General features: G+C 38.0%; 1 protein-coding gene across 20 annotated transcripts in view; it reads left to right on the top strand.

Moving 5' to 3' along the window:
* The window catches only part of jakmip3 (Janus kinase and microtubule interacting protein 3), a 379,633-nt gene that overhangs the window by 284,825 nt on the left and 72,333 nt on the right, over positions 1–22,475 (top strand). For 13 of the 20 annotated variants that reach the window (XM_043712579.1, XM_043712578.1, XM_043712577.1 and 10 more), the window contains 3 exons: positions 3,536–3,601; positions 4,071–4,115; positions 10,202–11,811. In XM_043712579.1, the coding sequence (XP_043568514.1) occupies positions 3,536–3,601; positions 4,071–4,115; positions 10,202–10,552 (462 nt within the window). In that variant the 3' untranslated portion in view covers positions 10,553–11,811. Of the gene's footprint in view, positions 1–3,535; positions 3,602–4,039; positions 4,116–10,201; positions 11,812–22,475 lie in introns of those variants that run through there. The other 7 variants (XM_043712585.1, XM_043712584.1, XM_043712583.1 and 4 more) reach the window with 1 other exon arrangement.

Here is a 22,475-nt window from a genome sequence, read left to right as displayed (position 1 = left end):
CCCCCATCTCCAGAGCAGCTGACTGTACACCAACAACAAGACTGCTGCTGCTGCTGCGTTTGTGGTTCAGTGACTGAAATCTATGGTTTAAAAAACTTAATGTTTACCAAGCCAGGTTTAACTCTGGGATCTGATTTGTCCAGTGTTACTATCAACTGGGAATTTAACAGAAATAAGTTATGTTTTACTGATGCTTTAGTGCGTGATAATCCCACTTTATGCACTGTCGTAGCCACAGCAATCATACTTATTCAAATCCAAACTAATAGAACATGAAAACCAGTTTGTTTTATGTCAAAATCTTTGATGGAAATGAAACAGAAGCACACAACCATAGAGAAGGAAGTGTTAATGATTACATGGGATGTGAAAAGTTTGCAGATTACTTTGTGGGACTGAAATTCAAGGTCAAGATGGACCACAAGCTTTGGTAACATGCTTGGGCTCAAAAGAAATCTCAGACGTACTTCTCTGCATTCAAAGATTCAGACTTAATCAAATGAGATGCAGTTATAGTGTAGTTTATATTCCAGGCAATGCACAAGTGTTGAGCGTAGAAGTGAACCAATCAAGAAAAGATTATCCTATTCTTGTCGAAACAGGGTCTTATTCTACAGCTATAACCAACACTTTACCATCTGAGGGCAAAGTTCAACACTTTTGTACAGCTTAAAATCTGACAAGGAAAGTACAAAGGTTGGGAAAACTCTGTCTACAATGGTGGTCAAAATAAAGCTGAGCAGACTAAGTGCTGAAAAGGTACCACAGGCAAAAACGGCACTTGGTTTTGGTGGAAGGTTTATTGGTGTCACAGCCATAGAATGATTATAGCCATAGATTGATTATAGCCAATTCAAAGTGAAGAGTAATCCCACAAAAACTCCACAGGGGCCATCTAGGTATCGCAAAGTACAGAGCAAGAGCACTGCAATCAGTGTGGAAGCCAAGCGTTTTGGAATAGACATGACATTAACATTCTGTCATCCCAACTGCGTGCCATACAGAGCCAAGTGCAAACAGACCCAATTATTTTAACAAGAGTTTGCAAAAGATTATCGAAAAGCTAGCAAGACATTTGTTTGATTTTAGAGGGGAAATGTATCTAATCCTTGTCAATTATTATTCAAAATGGCTTTATTCAATCACAACAGACTCTATAATCAAAGCACGCTGAAAACAATTTTTGTGATACAGGTTTCCAGAATAATTAGCAACCAACAATGAACTTATTGATGCATAAGAATCTAGATTTGAAATTAGTGTGATTCAGTTACATAGCAACATTATTGAATAATGGGTATTCACCAGGAGAATTGTTTGGAAGTGGACATTAAAACTGGATATATCAATTTTAGAACAAAAACTCAGACCAAACATAACCTTTCAACACCACGAGAGGGTAAAATAGCTAAAGAAAAGCCACTGCAAAAAGCAGCAGAGTTGGGATAATTCCAGACATGGGAAAAAAAACTGCAACCTCACAGCCCAGGGCATAAAGTCTGGCTAAAAGAGCAGAAGTCAAAAGCCATGTTCATCAAACAAACAGACTGATGGAGATGCTTTATTGTCAGAACCCTGAAGGACTTTCAGGAGGCGTTGATCTTAGCCAAGCCAAAACCAGTTCTAGTTATCACAAAATGTGGAACACCTCTCTCAAGACTATATCAGACCATGTACAGAATGCTACAGCTATTCCAGTCATGATCTGTGTTCATTCTAAGCTGCACAGCCATGCAGCCACTCCGAGGTTCCACCAAGCCAGACACACCGATCAGTGTGATTGAAATGCCAACACATCGACTTCCGGTTTCAGATGTTGCTGCCATACAATGGACCTTGGAGGTCTATGCACCATAAAACAAAATTAAAGGGAGTTTTGGCCATGACACAATACCCTCATATAGGTCGAACTAAAGTGAACACAATTGGACTGTCCAATCAAAAATTTTAACTTACCTTGACCTATGAGATTTAGACTTTGACAGGAAATGGGGTGATGGAGATAATGATGATTATGGTGGTAATGATAATAATAATGATGATTACGAAAACAATGTAAGGAAGGAAATGTAAACCATTGTAGAGAGGGACTTAAGGGAAGACATAGTATGATGTGATTCATGTAAATCATGACAATATAATTGATCACATGATTGACAGCAATAAAAGGAAAGACATCAATCTAGAATGCGCATGTCAAGAGAAATGTTTAGATACTACCCTGGAGAGTTGTATTTGATAATCTACTATGTACAGATGTAAATAAAGGAATATTACTGTACATAAGGAGTTTGGGAGCTTTATTTAGAGATGAGGAGCAAGCAGTGTCAATACACTATATGTACAGACACCACTAGTCTATGATACTCCAGAGCAGTATTTCGACATACAGATAGCAACATTGGCTTAAAGCAACAGATATAATTTAAAAGTACCTTTAATGATGGCAAGTTAATTTATATTGTGTTAGCTCAAGGGAAATGATCTGGTCTCAGTTCCAGAAAGACCCCATAGATTCATCATATTTACATTGTAATTAATTAAATAATTTTATCTATTATTGTACCTCAAGGTATTGAAGAAAACAAAGCTACATCTGTAATTTAGTAAGTTTTAGCCCCAAAATACAAAAAAAAATCCGTATTTGCTTACCAAAAATGATAAGCAACAAATGTGGCTATTGATCAAGATATATATAATGAATCCTTTTAATTAATAAGTTGTATAAAGAAATAAATTACATTCAGTCTCAAGTGAGTTTGATTTCTGTAAAAACTAGATTCACCACAAATGTCATCTGCTGTGGAATCTCACATGTTGTACCTGAGAGATTGACATTGTAACAGCTCACTGTCCTTAAAATACCTTTCTTTAAATTCATAATAGAGTTAACTATACTCACTTCAGTAATAAATAAGAACATCCAATAATTGTACTGGTGCACAGAGTTAGAACAAATTCCATTATCTTTTTAACTTTGATTTGCATTAGATCCAGGTTTTTCTAACTTTAATAAAGCCACTAATATAATTATTTATGGAAATTTATTTCAGATGATGGTGTAGAGTGGTTAATGAGACAGAAACTCAGCACTGAAAAGATGTGCTTTCTCATCACTACAGGCTAGAAATTAGTTGGGGGCAATATGAACACTTTATGTATTTAGATAACATTCTGTCTTCCTCTATTTTTCACACCAATATTAACTTTGTAAATTTTAAGGAGATTAGCTAATTGCTTGACAGGCACCTGCCAGATGAACATACTCATCTACTAATATGGCATCACTGAATTCTAATCTTACATCTAATTTCTATCGCCTATTTCTAACTGTATTAGAATTAGTATTTTCTAATAGTTTTGTTTTTGCAGGTATGTTTTGCATTGGGAATACCTCAGCATCACTTCACTAATCCACAAAGAGACTTCAAAAGAAAATACATCAATTGTTAATTTTTTGCACTTAGTTCTTAAAATAACTAGCTGATTAAAACATTGCAATATAGTATATTAAACTGATAATTTCATTTTACAGAAAATAAAAGAGCTAGAAGAAAGAATTGAGGCACAAAAACGATTGATAAAAGAGATGGAAGAAAAGGTAAAACCAAATTATTCAGGACATGGACAATGCAGCAATAGATTAAATGTTTAATTTTTTATTGAATTGGATAGAATATCTGTTGGAAAATCTTACATAAAAGTCAATGTATTTTAATACAAGATTTAGAGCAGAAATTATTAAGTCATTCAATTATTCATTTTGTGAGAAAGCTCCAGCTAATGTCTCTTTGCCAATTAAAATCCGTTCAATGTTTCTTTGCCAGTGACTATTATATGAATATTGTAAAAGATAGAAATTGAAAATCTTGCAGAAGAGATGATGTATCTTGCTTTAATGTTTTTGTTGTTTATTCCCTCAATGCTTAATATGGCAGATGGTTTTTATTTCAGTGATTTTACTTCTGTCACATTTCATATGGCTTAAATTCTTGTTTTCTGTCTGTTCTTCCCTATCTCCTTTCCTGTTCATTTTCAGTTTTTGTTTTTGTTTTTATTTTTTTCTTTAGCTTTCATTCTTTGGTCGTAATTCTTCCAGGCAGTCGGCAAGGAAGGTAAGGTTTCTACTGTAGCAGAATATTTTTCATAAACGGGACATGAAGTGGATGTGCATGTACATTTAAAACTCAAACCAAGTGGACTAAAAACAGTTATGATCGGGATACTGCTTGGTTGCTTATTATACTTTGTCAAGTCATGGTCAGCTTTGTTGCTGCATTTCTAGCAGCCTTTATTTTCGTTTGAAATGTATAAGGTTTTTAATTCATCTGAACTTCCAAGAACATACTTTCACCTGAAAGTTCTATTTGATTGTCATATTTTACTTCAGAATGAAGATGGAAACAGGGCTGCCAATGCTCACACTGTTAAATAGTACCCCTGTATATACAAAACACTGATAATGCTAGCACCCAATGAAGGCAAAAAGACAAAATAAATAAAGTTACTTTCTCCTTAATTCCAACCTTCAATTGATTTTGTTGAATCACTGGACATATCTAACTGACCCTGAAAAAATGACCTGTTTACAGAGGAACATAAATTTGGAAAAGAGCAGTTCTACCCCTTGAGCTGTTCCCAAAAGTCAGAATTCTAGCCTCACTTTATTTCCAATACCCTTCAACAGCCTGCATAACCAAAGATATTTTAACCTACTCCCTTGAAATGAGAAGGTCCTCCTATTCACCATCTGTAATATTATGAGTTTAAGCTATACTTATCAATTCTATACTCCAAGTTTGGAGCTATGTTCAAATGTGCAGTGTATCAGAGATAGGACAAATGCATTATAGCTTAATACGTCAATCTGTGCTTCTCAGAGTAAAAAATACAGGTATTGCATGATTAATAAATTCTCCTTATGGTTTATGCATGTTGATTTACTGAGGGCTAATCTTGTATGCGTCTTCGTCTTTTCAATATTGAACATCACAGTGAGATGCAATATATTTTGCAATTTCTTCTAGATCCTTCTTTTCTTTAATTTCTTGTAAATTGTTCCATCGTTTCCTAGTACACTCACTATTAGATCTAATTACTGATGTTGTGTCTCTATATATTAAAAGACATTGCCCTCATTTTGTTCCAATTTCCCAACCTGTCAAAATCTATTTGCAACTGGTAAGTTTGTTCACTATAGATTACACCTTTACTTCAAGCCATTTGCCCCCACCCAGCTGAAACCAATAGCAAACATTGAGAGTTTTGTTTATACTGCATCCTCTGAACCATCCACGTAAAATTTAAAAAAGTTACAATTTCAATGCCTGCGACTGTCTACTGCTCAACTTCTTCCAATCATCCTTTATATCTCTGACTTGACCAATCAGTTTGATATTTTTTTACTGTTTAAAAATCATAGGGGTCGATTATATCTCCAGCTCTTAGACATAGAATGGATGGGGAAGGTTTTAAAATGGATAAATGATCCAGTCCACCAGCTGGTGAAACTAGTAGTCTACCCCATTAATCATTATTTGCAGATCATTTAACGTAATGACCTGAATTTCTCCTGAAATCACATTTTGGTTTTGCATCAAATTACACTGGATATAAGCACTTGTTCATTGAATGTTGATTAATTTGTTTGAATGGCCACTTAATTTTAAAATTGGAAGTGTTATTTGTATGAAATAAGCTGAACTGCTGAGATGATTATTTTCGGTTAAGTCTCTGCTAAGAATCTGAGTGTTCCTCCCATACAATGTTTATTTTGGATTAAATTCAATATTCTCAATATGTGTCAGGAATTTTAACAAGTCCAATGAGAATGTGTAATAAAGATGAACTCACATGGAGAGTGTTTAATCAGAGAATCAACCATGATAAGATAGTTAGATTTTCTTTGGTGTAACATATAGTACTGAATATGATTAATATTCTCCAATTTTCAGAGATTATTGTTTTTAAAGTAATAGTCCACCCCTTTTATTGAATTCTACATTTAGCCTCCTGAAAAAGTGCTGTCAAATGCTGACAAAGCAATGTATCTCATTGTTTATAATTTCACAGTTGAAGCAATAATTTATCTTTATAGTTGTTTTAATCAATATGTTCACCATGCCCTGACTTACATGACAGTGTTACAGCACACTTCTGGAGCTGGTGGAGACATTCTGACCCAGACGTAGCAAAATTGCCACTGTGCTACAAGATCCTTAGTTCATCTTTGTAACCTTTGTTTAATGGATAAATGTTTGCACATCAATGACCATTAAACTTTCCCAATTACAGACTATAGGACCATAAGATGCAAGAGCAAAAGTGGGTCATCGAAGTGTATTCTGCCATTCAATGAGATCATGACTGAATTGGTAATTGTAAGCTCCACTTTCATGCCTTATCCTTATAACTTTCCCTCATTGATTAAAAATCTGTCTCTCAGCTTGAATGTACTTAGCAGCTCAACCTCAATAGCCCTCTGTAGTAAAGCATTCCACAGACTGATTACCCTCCTAATCCCTGTTTTAAATGGGTAACCCCTTACTTGAGATTATACTCTCAGATCCTAGACTGTCTTAGAAAGGGGAAGAAATCTCTCCACATCCACCCTGTCAAGCTCTGTAAGATTCTTAGATGTTTCAACAAGATCTCTTCTCATTCTTTTAAACTCCAATAAGTGCGAACCCAAATAACTCAACCTCTTCTCATAAGAAAATCCTTCCATTCCCAGAATCAACCTAATGAACCTAGATTGTCTCCAGTGCCAGTGTATCTTTTCTCAGATAAGGGACCTCTGGGTCAGAAGGTCTTGTTTCAAGTCCTACCAGCTCTGAAGGTGTGTTGTAACATTTCCATATCATTTCAAGATATGGCAAACATATTGATTAAAACAATTATAAAGATGACTTATTGATTCAGCTGTGAACTTGTTTACAATGAGATATATATTGCTATTAGATTAGATTACATTGCAGTGTGGAAACAGGCCCTTCGGCCCAACAAGTCCGCACCAACCCATACATTTACCCCTTACCCAACACTACGGGCAATTTAGCATGGCCAATTCACCTAACCTGCACATCTTTGGACTGTGGGAGGAAACCGGAGCACCCGGAGGAAACCCACGCAGACACAGGGAGAACGTGCAAACTCCACACAGTCAGTCGCCTGAGGCGGGAATTGAACCCGGGTCTCTGGCACTGTGAGGCAGCAGTGCTAACCACTGTGCCACCGTGCCACCCACTATGTTTACAGTATTACAGGGGTGGTCTGACTAGTGCCTTGTGTAGTCTTAGCAAGATCTCTGCATTTTTTATACTCCTACCCCTTTTAAATAAAGGCCAATCATCCATTTGCTTTCCCAATTTCTCAATTAATTTGTATGCTAGTCCTTTTTGTGATTTATGCACAAGGGGTCCCAAATTGATAGGTGCTTTGGCTTTCTGCAGTCTTTCCCTATTTAAATAATATTCAGTTCTTGTATTTTTTGCAAAATACATAACCTTATATGTTTCTACATTACATTCCAACTGCCAAGTTTTCACTTATTCACTTGACATATCCATTTGCCTTTTTTGACTCTTTGTGTCATCCTGACCACTCACAGTCCCACCTACTTTTGTATCATCAACAAACTTGGTGACAGTAAATTCATTTCCATCATCTAAGTCAATAATATATTATGAGTAACTGTGATCCCAGCACTGATCCCTATGGCATTCTACTACTTACAGCCCCAAAATCAGTTCACTTCCCTCAATTTTTAGAAAGTATAAAATACCAAACCAAAGTTACAAAAATCCAATCCTGATCCTAAATCTATGTAATTATTACAATAATTGACAAATAAAGACCCATAACAATGGAATTTAAAGGATAAAAACTATGTTTTCAAAATGCTTTGCGTTCTCTGATTCTTTACTTAAACGTCTGTACATACTGTATATAGTCGTGTAAAAGTCAAAGTTTTTAGACTATTTTTTAAGGTTAAATTTATGGAGTTGACTATTTCATGGATACTACTTTTGAGAGGCAGAAATTCATGCTATAGTCCAAAATACCATATCGTTAGCAGAAGCTGAATTGATCTCTAAATGAATAAAAAAAAAAGAGCTATGGTAAGTACCGGTTAAAGACAATAGAAACAAAAACTGAACTAATAAGCTTTTACTTATACACACTTTCTTTCTCCACTCTCTCACAAGTTTCTCCGAAACACAAAATTCACTTGCTGCTACACATTTATTTGCCTTCTCTTCAACGTCAATAACTTTCACTTTAAATGTGGCTGATTTTTTTTTTCTCTGGAGGGTATTTTTACACAAAATGATGAAGAAAGTTCAAAACCTCAACTAGGTATATGGCTGTATTCCATGAGTGCTAAAGGGGAACTAAGCTCAGCTGAGCCGCACACAAAAGGAGGTTGTCATCTGGCTCTAACCTGATGTGCTTTAAACTTTCACACCAAATTGGTGTGAACTGTACATCAAAACACATCATTTCCTCATTGTAACATTTACGTACAGGACAATACCTTGACTCACAAATACTGATCTATTATCTGTGAAGAACTATGGTTGACTTTTACACAAGATATATGGAAAACTCCAGATGTTTTGGTGAAAAATAGGGGGTTTAGGTGGGATCGACTTTTACTCGAGTATATATGGTATGTTTTCTGAGAATTTTGACATGATTGAAACATATCTCCTAAGCTTAATAAATTGCATCAGAAATGATTACACATAAAAAAATGATTAATTGAAAATAAGGAGATTTAGGGTGTCTCATGCTTTTAAAAGATGCTGAATAAACTATTAGAGTACGTCTTCTCATTAAATTAGCCATAAATATCGCTGTGGAATATGTTCACTGGAACATGCCACACTAGTCTCCTTCTGGGTTGATCTAAAATCATCTTTTTATTTTTAATTCTCTCCAGTCAATATTTTAAATTATTTTCAACAATGGCATTGACCTAACTTGAATCAGGTCTACTTTAATATTTTTGAGTAGGTCCTGATAGGCATTCACCTGCAGTAGGTTCTCTTCCCACTCCATCACCACTCCCTTTGGTTCCCTGCAGATCTACCCTTGACTCCTTGCAATGCCCTTTCCTTGATTCCCCATTTTCAAATGTGCGCTGATGACACCCAGCTGTATCTCACTAGTATGTCTCCTGACTCCTTCACAGTCTCTAAATTATTAAAGTTAAAGATCACACAACACCAGGTTATAACCTGGCGTGATTTTTAACTTTGTCCATCCCAGTCCAACACCGGCACCTCCAAGTCTAAATTATCAAACTGTTTGTCTGACCATATTACAGGATGAGCAGAAATTCCCTCCACTAGACATTAGGAAGGCACAGCTACTCTCTTTGATGCCCACTGCAAATTCTATTCCATCGTTGTGGACTGGCTTCCTCTTTCTGACAAGTATCTGCTTCTGCTTAGACCCTCATTATCTCATTTCACTTTGAGACATGCTTCCTACCAATATTTGTCCTAATGCTAATTGCCTATTTCCACCTTTATAACATTGCCAGCTCTGCTCCTGCCCCGTGTGCTGCCTGAAACCCTCTTTGGGGTCTCTTCTACTCTTAACAATTTAAATGCATTCCTAGTTGCCATCCCGCATTCTATGATAGAAGTAAGGCATCACAGCTGCTGGAAATCTGAAATAAAGACAGAAAATGCTGGAAACACTCAGCAGGCCAGGCAACATCTCTGGAAAAGCAGTGTTAGTGTTTCATGTTTGTGACCTTTTATAATATTAAAATTGCTCTATAAATGCAAGTTGTTGTTATTCTTGTTGGCGTTTTTGGGCTTATTTCCTTTTCACTGAAGTAGCTTCAGGGTTGTGCATAGGAGTCCTCTGTGATAATTCTGAGTTATGAAAGTACAATGTTTGTGAAGGTAAATGTGCAAGTTCTGTACATTGTGGAAATCTAAATTTATATTTAATTTTCCCTTAATTCCATTATTGAATAATGCTTACTTACCATTCTTGTAATCCATGCATGACTTTACTTGCAACTATTTCACATGAGAATAACTAATCTTTAGTGATAAAATGTTTACACAATTATTTGGGCCCATGCCAGAAGACATTACATCAGGGTAAAGCCACAGTAATACTCTATATTGATTTTTAAAAGTTTATTCAATGTATTTGATCTTGAAGTTGTTTTTCACAGGTCACATTGAAAGAAAAAAAGATAGCTACTGTAATAAATGACCAAATTACAGTGTTGCTCCAAGAAAGACCAACATTATTCCAAGACAATACAGAACACCTCACAATTCTCTTTGAGAAGAATAGAAAGTACATGAGGAATATTCAGGGTTCAAAGGCAGTTGTGCCAGTAATTCAGAACTCGAAGAAAACCCTGGAGAATCATGTCCTTGATTTGAGAGCCAAGCTCAGTAAAAATGTAACAAAAGCGTTAAAGGTAATGGAAAATGCAAATGGACCAAATGCAACCATTTACAATGATATGTCAACAAGAAAAAAAACTATAGAATTTAGAAAATTGATTTCCTTTTGAGGAAATGAGCACAGGAGAGTGTACAGCAAGAATAGTTTGGATATTTAATGGATGCAAGGATGACCTTAAACTTCCCTGCTGTGCAGGAGACTGAGAAAACTGCTTCTATATAGAAGCATGACTTCCATTCAAGAATAATTTCTACTTCATACACTCTGCTACATCAAGAACATTTTGTAGCTGCAGAGGTTGCAAAACCTTGGCAGCAATACTTCAGCCAAATCAATGAAGTCAACATGCTATTGAACATGAAACGTTTTTTATATCAAACCATACAGATGTCACTTCAGAGGCATGGATGGTCTGTGCGTATGTGTAAACCTGTTGCCCTGTAAACTTCAAAATAATATACAAGACAGATAAAATAAATGCAATGACTTGCTACGCAGAAGTGATCCAACTGAAGAAAGAGGATTGATTAATTGATGGCACAAATATGTTGAAACAACTTTAAATGCTTGAACTTAGTATAAAACTGTTGGTAATGTTTACAAAAGGTAAAACCACGAAGTTTGGCTAGAATCCCAAACAAATATTGGGATCTGAATTCATCCTGCATTTCCAAAGAAAGGGAGCTATGTGATTCCAAGAATCCCAGAAAAAAAAAACAAAATATATTTAGAATGTCAAAATATACTCAGAGTAAATGATAATTTCATGATGTGAAGAAGATACCACAAAACAGATACAATGGGAGAAAATCCTAGGGAAATTTGGAAAATAGGTGTAAAAGTAAAGTCAAGTAAAAATGTACAGTAGTTTTTAGTTGAACTGCAGAATAAGTATTACTGGGGAAAAGGGTATTTCTGCTGCTGCTACAAGGAGAAAAACTGCAAATGTTCATATTTTCAGTTGGTGGGGAGAGCAATACAAGAGAATGGAATTTGAAGATTTTATTTTTTTAAACAAATTGTATTTGCCCAACATGGATCAAGTTGGATTTTCCCCTAAAAGAAAATCAAAGGAAGATAAATTACATACAAAAGGATGAGTCTTATATATTTGAGTACTGGCAAATGAATGCCAGAAAACATGAAATTTGACTTTTCAAATAATGAACACGGGGAAGAAAAAGCTTAATTAAAAATTGTTACAACCAGATACATCCATATCCAGATGTATAAATAAGGAGATGAACTGAATCACGTATTCATTGAAGGCGTTGCAAGAAATAAGGTGACAGCAAGGTGAAGAACATCCATTGTACTCATACCAAAATGAAAGCGGATCTGGAGAAGGTGCATTCATAAGTGGGGCAGGTAAGGAATACACTTTTACTCACATATGTTAAAGGAGCTGCATACCTTATTTTACAAATGATGGAGTAATGGGCAGTTTACACCTCCTGCTGTGACAATTATACCATTGTTTCTTACACTAAACTACATTGAAAAGCATTTTGTCAGCTGCAAAATGTTTCTTATGGCACAAACAATTCAATACAAAGTCAAGGCTTTCTTCTTTTTTCTAATTGTTGCTGGTAAAATCTTTCAAGGTTCATCATTCTATCTGACCCACCATTCTGAATAAACGGAGGTGGCTGAGGAAATTAAAGCTATGTATTTTCACCATCTTAACCTGATTTGCCAGGCAGAGTTTGATAAGTTGATGAGCATAACCAAAGTATTTACATCTGTGACTCTCCCTAAGCTGCAAATGGATATAGAGTGGGGGGTACCAACTGTCCTGTTAACATTGTGTCGGTCCTATGCAAATAATCCATATCAGGAAACATAGGTCGATCATGGCAGGGCAGACAAAACATACTTTAAGTGGACTCTTCATGCCTCATGCCTTTCCACAGAATAAAAGGACATTTGGCAGTATTACCTATGGATTATACACACAAGGAGGTAAAGCCAGGAATTTCAATATACCCATGACCATTACTTTGCCACTAACAGCCTTCAGGCTGAACTTGACTGACTTCATAGTGGGGGCTTTACCAGCAATGGGGCCAGGAAATGTGGTGCCAGTTGCTTTGGTTTAGCTCCCCCTTTGCATTCCCAACACAAGAGAAGTTTCCCAGCAATGGAATGGGAAATTGTTTGGCTAGCCACTCCCTGGAGGTGTGCAGTCAGATAAGAATAGTTAAGGCCCCAATAAGGTACTTTTGTACAGCATCACCAGGATTTTTCTAACATCAAAGTCCCCTCTCGAGTATGTCAAGAGTTTATAGTTAAATGGAGTCAGTAGCCTTGAAGCAGATTATGGGTTTGCTCATCAGGGTCAAAAATTCCTTTGTGCAAAGAGTGCATTACATCCTGAAAAGACCTTAAAGGCAGATCTGACTAGTCAAAGAGAGGTGTTTACACTTCGTTCCAATTTACCTAATAGCCAGATCAGACCAGTGATGGTGTCACCATTTTGAGGGACTATCGCAGGACCCTAACCATTTCAGGAGAGTTCCCTCTCCCTGTCTGGATGCTGAGGCTCCTGAGCTGCAGGCACTCTGATTGCTGCTGACTGAATTGAAATGCTTTTGCTGAATCCTTTTGCTTGATAATAAAAAAAAGTAACTACATAAACTTTAATCCTGTATCACCACATAGTAAGGGTATTTAATTCAGCAATGTTTCTGCCCATTGAAGTATGTATACCCATCTCATTTGTTTCATCTTACAGGTATTATTGCTTCCTACAGTAACCCTGTCATCGTTCAATTAATGATTGAAATGCCATTTTTTTTTAAAACATTCTGACAGGAGGTTAGAGCTCACACTTCCTTCCAAAGCAAATATTAATAATCGGCAATGTGAAACAGACTGATTGCTACTCGACAATTAACATTTTCAGCTAAACATTGGATAGAAATTTGCTAATTTGACCACCTGACTGAAGGATAATTTTTAGCTTGTTTTCAGCTTCATAGCATTTTGTTTATGAGAATATTGTTTAAATTGAAAACAGCAAAACACAGTAATTCCTAGCTGAACTGTTTGATAATCACTTATTGGCCTACCTGTTTTGTTGACTGATTAACCGAACAAAAGTATTGAACAAAACCTTTCATCAGCGATCAATTGTTGATGTTCGTGCCCTAAGCAGTTACATTTATTCTATTTAAATGTATAAAAAACATACTTTTCTTTACTGTTTAAACAAAAGCATCTATATGTGAGCAAACAGTCAGATTACAGGTGCCTATATATATCTCAACACAATATTTCATCAGCAAAAATGCAAAATAGATCATGGGATCCCTTCAATGCAGGAAGGGGCCATTTGGCCTATCAAGTCCACACTGACCCTCTGAACAGCATACCACCCAGACGCAACTCTATATTTACCCTAGCTAATCTACATAGCTCCACATCCCCATGAGCAACTTAGTACAGCCAATCCACCTAACCTGCACTTTTTTATGGTGTGGGAGGAACCTGGAGCACCTGGCAGAAACCCACACAGACTCAGGGAGAGCATGCACATTCCACACAGAGAGTGACCCAATCCCGGAATTGAACCTGGGTCTCTGATGTTATGAGGCAGCAGTGGTAACCACCATGCCGCCCTTACTGGTTATAACAAATTGATGGCTTGTTCACAGTTCACTGCATCCAAACTAAATCCAAACAGAATGTTAAACAAGTTCCACATTAGCACTGTTACACAAAAACAAATCACACTCTCAATGTCATTAAATGTCAAAGTATTTGCTCTCCTTTTTCCAAGGCTTATGCAGACCCAATCAAGTTTCATTAAATTGCATTTTTCATAGAGATAGATTCCCAGACTTGTTTCAGCTGAATGACATTTGAAATTGAACTGGCTCGATGAATACTTTCAAACACTGCAGGGTTAATTTATGCTCTGAACCATGAACTGAATGAGAGACTTGAGCACAGAAAGTGCTGCTGAGGTGTCTGTTGAACCACTGCAGTCAATTTGGTGTAAGTGGACCCACAATTCATTTGGGGAGGGTGGTTCCGGCATCTTGACTGAACAATACTTAGGGAGCAATGATACATTTCCAAGATCGGGTGGGGAGTGGCTTGGAGGCAAACTTGCAAATGCTGGTGTTCTGAAGTACCTGCTTCCTTTGTCCTTCTAGATGGTAGAATTATGGGCGTCTGGGGAATGGTTAGCTCAGCTGGCTGGACACTGGCTTGGAAGCAGAGTGATGCTAACAGTGTGGGTTCAATTCCCACACTAGCCGAAGTTACCCTGAAGGACTCGCTTTTTTAACTTCTCCCTTCACCTGAGGCATGGTGACCCCCAGTTCAAACCATCATGATTTGTTTCGCTGTAATGAGAGAGCAGTCTATGGTCTGGGAAGACTATGAAAACTTTACATTCTTTTGGGATTGGAAAATGCTGTCTAAGGAGCCCCAGTGAATTTCTGCAGTGCATCTTGGAGATGGCACAAAATGCTGCTACTGTGTGTTGATGTTGGAGGGATTGAATATTTATGGTTGTCGTGCCAATTAAGTTGATCTTTTTCCAGATGGTGTTAATCTTCTTGAGTGTTGTTGAAGCTGCAGTCATCCTGACATGTACCGTGTATGTGGAGGACAGGCGTTGGAGAATCAGATGGTGAGGTACTTACTGCAGGACTCCTAACCTCTGATCTGCTCTTGAAGGGATATTAACTATATGACTGGACTAGTTCAGCATCTTGTCAATGGTAATCTCCAGAATGTTGATAGTGGGGGATTCACTGATAGCAATACCAAGAGAATATCAAGGGACGATGTTAGATTCTCTCTTTTTGAAGATCATCTTTGCCTGGTACTTGTATGGCATTAATGTCATTTGTAACTCATCATCCTAAACCTGAATATCCCCATGTCTGATCTTATTGTGGAGGGAAGCTCATTGTTGAAGTAGCCGGGGATGTTTGGGCCTAAAACACTACCCTGAGGAACTCCTGCAGAGATGTCCTGGAGCTGAAATGACTGACCTCCAACAATCACCACCATCTTCCTGTGTACCAGGTATGACTCCAACTAGTGGAGAGTTTGCCCCTGATATGCATTGATTCTAGTTTTGCTAGGGCTCCTTGATGCCACACTTAGTCAAATGCAGCCTTGCTGTCAGTCTCACCTCATCTGTGAAATTCAGCTTTTTTGTCCATGTTTCTGCCAAGTCTGAGTGGCCCCAGTGGAACCCATACTGAGAGGCAGTGTACAGGGTATTGCTGAGAAAGTGCCACTTAATAGAACTGCTGATGTAGCCTGCCATCACTTTACTGATGATGGGCAGTAAACTGTAATTGGCCGGCTTGGATATGTCCTTCTATTTGTATACAGGACATACTTGGGCAATTTTCAACTTGGTCAGGTAGTTGCCAGTGTTGTCGCTGTACTGGGACAGCTTGGCTAGGGTCATGGCAATTTCTGGAGCACACGCCTTCAATACTGTTGCTAGAATGTTGTCAGAGCCCATAGCCTTTTCAATATCCAGTGCCTCCAGCTATTTCTTGATGCACACGGAATGAACTAAATTGGCTGAAGACTGGCCTATATAATGCTGGAGATCTCCGGAGGAAGCTAAAATGAATCATCCACTTGATACTTCAGGCTGAAGATTATTACAATGCTTCAGCCTTATCTTTTCACCAATGTGCTGGGATCCCCCATCCTTGAAGTGAAATCTCCTCTAGCAGTGAGTTGTTTACTTGTCCAGTACTATTCAGAACTGAGTGTAGCAGGACTCTAGAATTTAGATATAATCTGTTGGTGGTAGGATGTCTTCCTTCAGTCTATAACTTGCTTCTTTATGCTGTTTGACATGCAAGTAGTCTTGTTGGTAGTTTCACCAAATTGGCACCTCACTTCTACCTCTGCATGGTGCTCCTCCTGACATACCCTCAAGCACTCTCCATTGAGCCAAGGTTAACATCCTGGCTTCATGATAATGGTTAAGTGGGGGCCATGAAGTTGCAGTTGTGTTGAAATACAATTCTGCAGCTGTTGGTAGCCTGCAGCACTTCATGTCTGCCCAGTTTTGAGTTGCTAGATTTCAAGATGATAATGCCTCACAACACAATAGGGAGTATTCTCAATTTTGTTGAGTGTGCAGTGGTCCATCTTATTGATTCTGTCATTGCATCTGCAGCCAGCAGAAGAATGAGGATAAGGTCAGGTATGTTATTCCCTTTTGTTGGTCCCATCATCACCTGCCACAGACCCTACACCCACCTTCCCTTTGTGCCATGGAATAGTCTCCCCTTAATCTTTTACCATCATTAGCTCTTTATGAGATGGCTCCTAACATTTAGAGACATTACAGTGGTTACACCTCCTTTGTGCAAACAAATGATTTCCGTTCCTTTGTCTGTTTACAGGTTCTGGTTCCAGGATAAATGTGGTTCGAATGTCCTTAGTGCTTCCAACCATGTTTCAGCCCCAATATGTGTGCTACCTAGCAATTTCAGTAACCACCTAATAATTTCTCACTGTCATCATTCTCCTGGAAATTCCACTGTAATTTTCAAGAGCATAGACTGGGGTTTCAAATGGTGGCGCTCAGTCATGCAGTCTTTCTAAAATGGTCCTCTGTGGGAGACATCCCTGGACATCCTTGACAAAGTAATTTGCATAAGGATTGGTGCTGCTAAAGAATACCTACAAAGTTTGCTGAAGTCAAGATTAGAATCACTTAACAATCACTTTACTTTGTCACAAAGCTGCAAGATACAATGTGATCTTGTGACATTGCACCATTTCCTGTGATGATGTATATGGGATTTCATTAGGATAGAGTACAGTCAGATGTAACTCCTATTACTACAAGATAAAGGCTGGAAATAAAAAATCTGAACTGATTGATTGGGATTTGCTTTGTTATGCCTGGTCAGAGCCGCTACACTAAATGACCAACGAGTGGATATAAAACCAGATGGTGTAGACTCCCAACTATTAACACAGTTAATGTTTCAATTTATTTCAGTTCAAGATGTGTAGATGTTGGGGATGGACATGACTGCTTCCATCCTTTCCCCACCTCTGGCCCATGACTGTGTTGATTGTTTGGCCACTTTCTTGAGATGGGCAGCTCAGATACATTCCTAGATAATCTGAACAATGGCAATTCCACAGAAAGAAATCCCCTTAATTTGCCAAATTATGACATTATTTATAGTTTTGGGACTATTGAGGGCAGGTGATTAGTGTGTATTCTGCTTGTGCTCTTATCTTCTACATTCCACTTCAGCTATCTTATCTAATTGATTGCATTATGCAAGGAATGAGTCAGTAATTGGTTTCGGAATTTTACTGTTAGTCATTCAGGATTTTGCCCACCATGATGGGCCTCTTGAAAAAAAATTCCTTCATATGCTGTGTGTCGTTGGCAATGTGGACATTTATTGCTCAACCATATTTGCCTTGAGATTAGTCACCTTCTTGAACTGCTATCAGTCCATATTGTGTGGGTATAGACTGCTGCCACTGTGTATTGCTGGAGGAGGAAGGGAATATTTGAGGTGGTTGATGGGTTGTTGAGCAAGTATGCGGTTTTGTCCTAGAATGTGTTGAACGTCTTGGTTTTTTGGAGCTGTACCTATCTAGGCAAGTGAAGATTATTCCTCACGTGGGTGCCTTGTAGATGGTGGGCAGGCTATGATGAGTCAGGAGGTAAATTGCTTACCACAGGTTCTCCAGCCTCTGGAAGACCAAAGTACTTATATGGTAAATCCAGTTCAGTTTCTGGCCAATAGTAACCACACTATAAGTGGGGTATTCAGCAATGGTAATTTAAGCGAATGTCAAGGTGTGATGGTTAGATTATCTCTTGTTAGAGAGAGCCATTGCTTGATATTTGTGTTATTTATTTACTTACTTTATTTATTTATTTATTTATTTAATGTTATTTACCACTTACCAGCCCAAGACTGAATGTTGTCCGGTTCTAGGTGCTTTTGTGTCTTAGGAGTTGAGAATGCTAATGAGCATTGCAATTGTGCAATTGTTAGCTAACAAACCCACTTCCAATCCAGCATCGTCTAGGCATTGGAAACAATAAAGGCATATCTGCTATGAGACTTCATGAGGTCCAGAGTCAGTGATAAGAATTCACAAAGCCACTCCTGTACACCATGTATCTCACTGCCTATGGTGGGTCTGCCCTGCCAGCAAGACAGGACACTTAGTGAGGAAGAGTCAAGGACATTGGCTGTATGGTACGATTCAGTGAATATGAGTAAGTCAGGCTGTCAATTGACTATAGCTCTTCCAATTCTTGTACATGTCCCAGGTGCCATTAAGAAGGATTTTGCAGGGTTAACTGTGTAGGATATTCCTTTATTGCTTTTCATCTAGTTTTATTCTAATTCATTATTCTTGGAGTCTTTTCGTACAATGATGGCTTTCGGTATCATTTCAAAGACAGGTTAGGAGTCACCGTGTATGTGTGACTTCACATGTAGGCCAGACTGGGTAAGGAGGGCAAACTTACTTCTCTGAAAAGCATTAGTGAACCAGATAGTTTCTTAAGTAATCCTGTAGTTTCATGATCATTATTGGTCACATGGTTTTGCAGCAGCCCTGCCTAGATTGCTGATGGTTCTGTTGCTTTCTGGTATCTGCACTGCCAATTGTAGAGAACTCTAATATATTGATATATTGAATGCCAGCCCTCTAACCTGGACTGCTAACAGCGCAGTAATGCTATTGAGCATCCTCTCAATATGATCACTTGCTGTATCTGATGACAGATTCTTACTCAAAAGCTGTTGGTATCAGAAATAAGATGCAGGTACTTTTGTTCATTTCCTTCATGTTTCTTCATGAGACAAAAAGTAAGTTAGGGACTATTTGGAGATGCCGGTTAAAACTTTAACTGCAAGCATTGATGTTTTCCCCACTACGTATTTTATTCTTGCTAACCAGCGTGGCATACTTTTCTTGAAAGCACTAGCTTAGAGACAACAGATATTGATACATCCATGATGAGGTGATCCTCTGCTACTGGGGAAAATTGTTTCAAGAAATAAAAACCTGTTTTTGATTGGAAACCAAGCTGATGAAATAAACAAAACCAGATGTCACTTGATTCAAAATTTTGAAACGGTTTGGTTTATTGATCCTTTGTTGGAGCTGAAATGGAAGTGGAGTGGTACCAAGTGAAAATGGTGGCACGGTGGCTCAGTGGCTAACTCTGCTGCCTCGCAGTGCCAGGGACCCAGGTTTGCTTCCAAACTCTGCATGGAGTTTGCACATTCTCCCTGTGTCTGCGTGAGTTTCCTCTGGGTGCTCCAATTTCCTACCACAATCCAAAGATGTGCAGGTTAGATGAATTGGCCATGCTAACTTGCCCATAGTGTTCAGGGATGTGTAGGTGAGTTGCATCAGTCAGGGGTAAACTGTACAGTAACAGGGTAGGGGAATGGGTCTGGGTGGATTACTCTTTGGAGGGTTGATGTGGACTGGTTTCCACACTGCAGTGATTCTATATAAAAAAGGAACGCTGAAAGGTTTAAAGGAAATATCAGTAGAGCAGAACAAGACAGTGAACACAACAATAAAAGCGAATTAATCCAATATTTATTGTTTTTTTTGATGGTAACGATCCATTCAGGCTGGAGATCTTGATGGCTTCTTGAATCTATTCTTTTGCTGTGCTTTTTTCCTGCATACATTGTGAAGCATTTAATAGATGTGTAAAAAAGGTCAAAATTCATGCATCTTTGTGTGGGCAATCCAATTCCATCATTGACATAAATCTCACGAGATTGTCCTCATTCATAGTCAGTGATGATCTTGGAAAATGTAGCATTGACAGACAATACGTCTCCACATTTACACTGTCTCTTAAAATTACTGAGTTCTTTTTTGGCTTCTAGTCAGGAAAACAGATACATCTGGAATACATTGTTTGAGACCTATTTTCCTCTGCTCTTCCCCAGGAGCCAGGCAAAAGTCTCCACTGCTTTGTAATTGTTATGAGCTTCTTCTAAGTTCTTGCATCCACTATTGGAGGGAGTAGGAACACACACATAATTGAGGAGAGAGGGGAAGTACCTAATGGTCCTACCTCATTTCCTTCTTCCCGATTAAAGCACCCATTTTGACGGGCGCCATGAGAAAGAATGCCCCAAGGCCTTGCAGCCATCTTCATTTTGTTGGACTAAATCAGTGCGATATGGGCAGCACATTCACGGAGGCAGTAAAAATGGAGGTGACTGGTTTTGCAGAGATCACAAAGTGGAAATCGGACCTAATCCCTTCCATTCTTGCTCTTGGACACTGTATGGTAAAACTTTGAAAACGTTGAAGAGAAGAGAGACTTGGAGTTTCAAATACATAAACTTTAAAAGTGGGAGACTACATTGATATGAAAAACAAAAGGTATTCTATGACTTAACGTTTTGACTACAGTCTCGAAAGTTAGCTCAAGTTTTAATACTAGCTTTTGGAGCCGAGATGAGCCAAGGCCACAAAATAAGTAGAAAAGAGATTTGTAAGATTGTTCTAGAAATGTGAGACCTTATGGATAAACTTATAGAAAAAATTAAGGCCTTAGTTTGCTTGAATGATAAAGGTCAGGATATCTTGGGGTATTTGAAGTTATAAGGAATTTTAGTAAGATCAAATAGCAAAATATATTCCCATTGATCAGTGATATTTTAAAAAAAGACCACAAGTGTGATTGGGCCTGAATTGAGATTTGAAGAATGAGAGGTGATCTTATTGAACTATATAGTTTCCTGAGGAAATTTGACAAAGTGAGTGCTGAAAAGATGTTGCCTCTGGTGGGAAGAACTATAACTTGGGGCCACAGTTTAAAGTAAGTGCCGTCTCTCCCACTAAAGATGGAGGTAAGAAGGAATCTTTTCTCTCAGTGGGTCTGTTGATTTCTCCTCCACTGGGAGCAGTAAAAATTGTGACATTGAATATTTTTTGAGGCAAAGTTAGATGGATTCTTGACTGACAAGAGAGTCAAAAAGTACAGTGGGTAGTCAGAAAAGTGGAGGCAACAATCACATCAACCATTACCTTATGAAAGAGTGGAGCGAATGCAACAGGTTGAATGGCCTATGTACAATTTGTCTTCATGTTTGTATCTATATGACAACATCCTCAAGTGAACCAATCCAGAAGTATGAAGAACATTTTTACATAAGGACTTTTGGAACATCAAACCCCGCAGTTGCTTTTAAAAATGAAGTGTTTGAAAAGAAAAATAAATCAAAAGGCAGTGAAGAAGGAGCAAGGAAACTGGTATTCAGTTCAAATCTCTCTGAGAGGTATTGCAGAAATAATTGGCTGGATAGCCTCGTTCTGCACTGTAAAACTGAATTACTGTAGGATTCAGATGTTTGGGAACAAAAGAGCTGCTCAAAAATCAGGACTTAATTGGGATTTTTTTATTACCTGTTGCAATGTGCACAATATGGTAACACTGCATGGTTGTACTATCAATCTGTTTAAAGTCATCAGTGACTGACAAATTGTGGAGGCAGATGACAAGGCATGCAGCAAGAACATTATTTGGCCATTGAGCATATTTGCAATGTCATGATCTGTATTTAACTCTGAAACACAATGAATAGAAATGGCTAGGCAAGTGAATGTCTTCATTTTCACAAGCAGCCTGATGAGACATGTGTTGTTGCCCCCTGTAACCTGAGCATTCTGCAAAAAGAGAGGTGGGAAGCTATGAAAACAAATGTGATAGAAATTATTAGCCAAAAGGAAAGAATAATTTGAATTACTTTGAAGACCAGAAATATAATAGCAAGAAGTGGATGCCATTTTGAACAATTCCATGGTTGCACTTACAATATGCCACCACATGTCATAGAGTCATAGAGATGTACAGCACAGAAACAGACCCTTTAGTCCAACCTGTCCATGCTGACCAGATATCCCAACCCAATCTAGTCCCACCTGCCAGCACCCAGCCCATATCCCTCCAAACCCTTCCTATTCATATACCCACCCAAATGCCTCTTAAATGTTGCAATTGTACCAGACTCCAC

Source organism: Chiloscyllium plagiosum, chromosome 22 (genome assembly GCF_004010195.1).
Source record: "Chiloscyllium plagiosum isolate BGI_BamShark_2017 chromosome 22, ASM401019v2, whole genome shotgun sequence".
NCBI classification, from domain to species: Eukaryota; Metazoa; Chordata; class Chondrichthyes; order Orectolobiformes; family Hemiscylliidae; genus Chiloscyllium; species Chiloscyllium plagiosum.
This window is presented reverse-complemented; position numbering and strand designations above follow the sequence as displayed.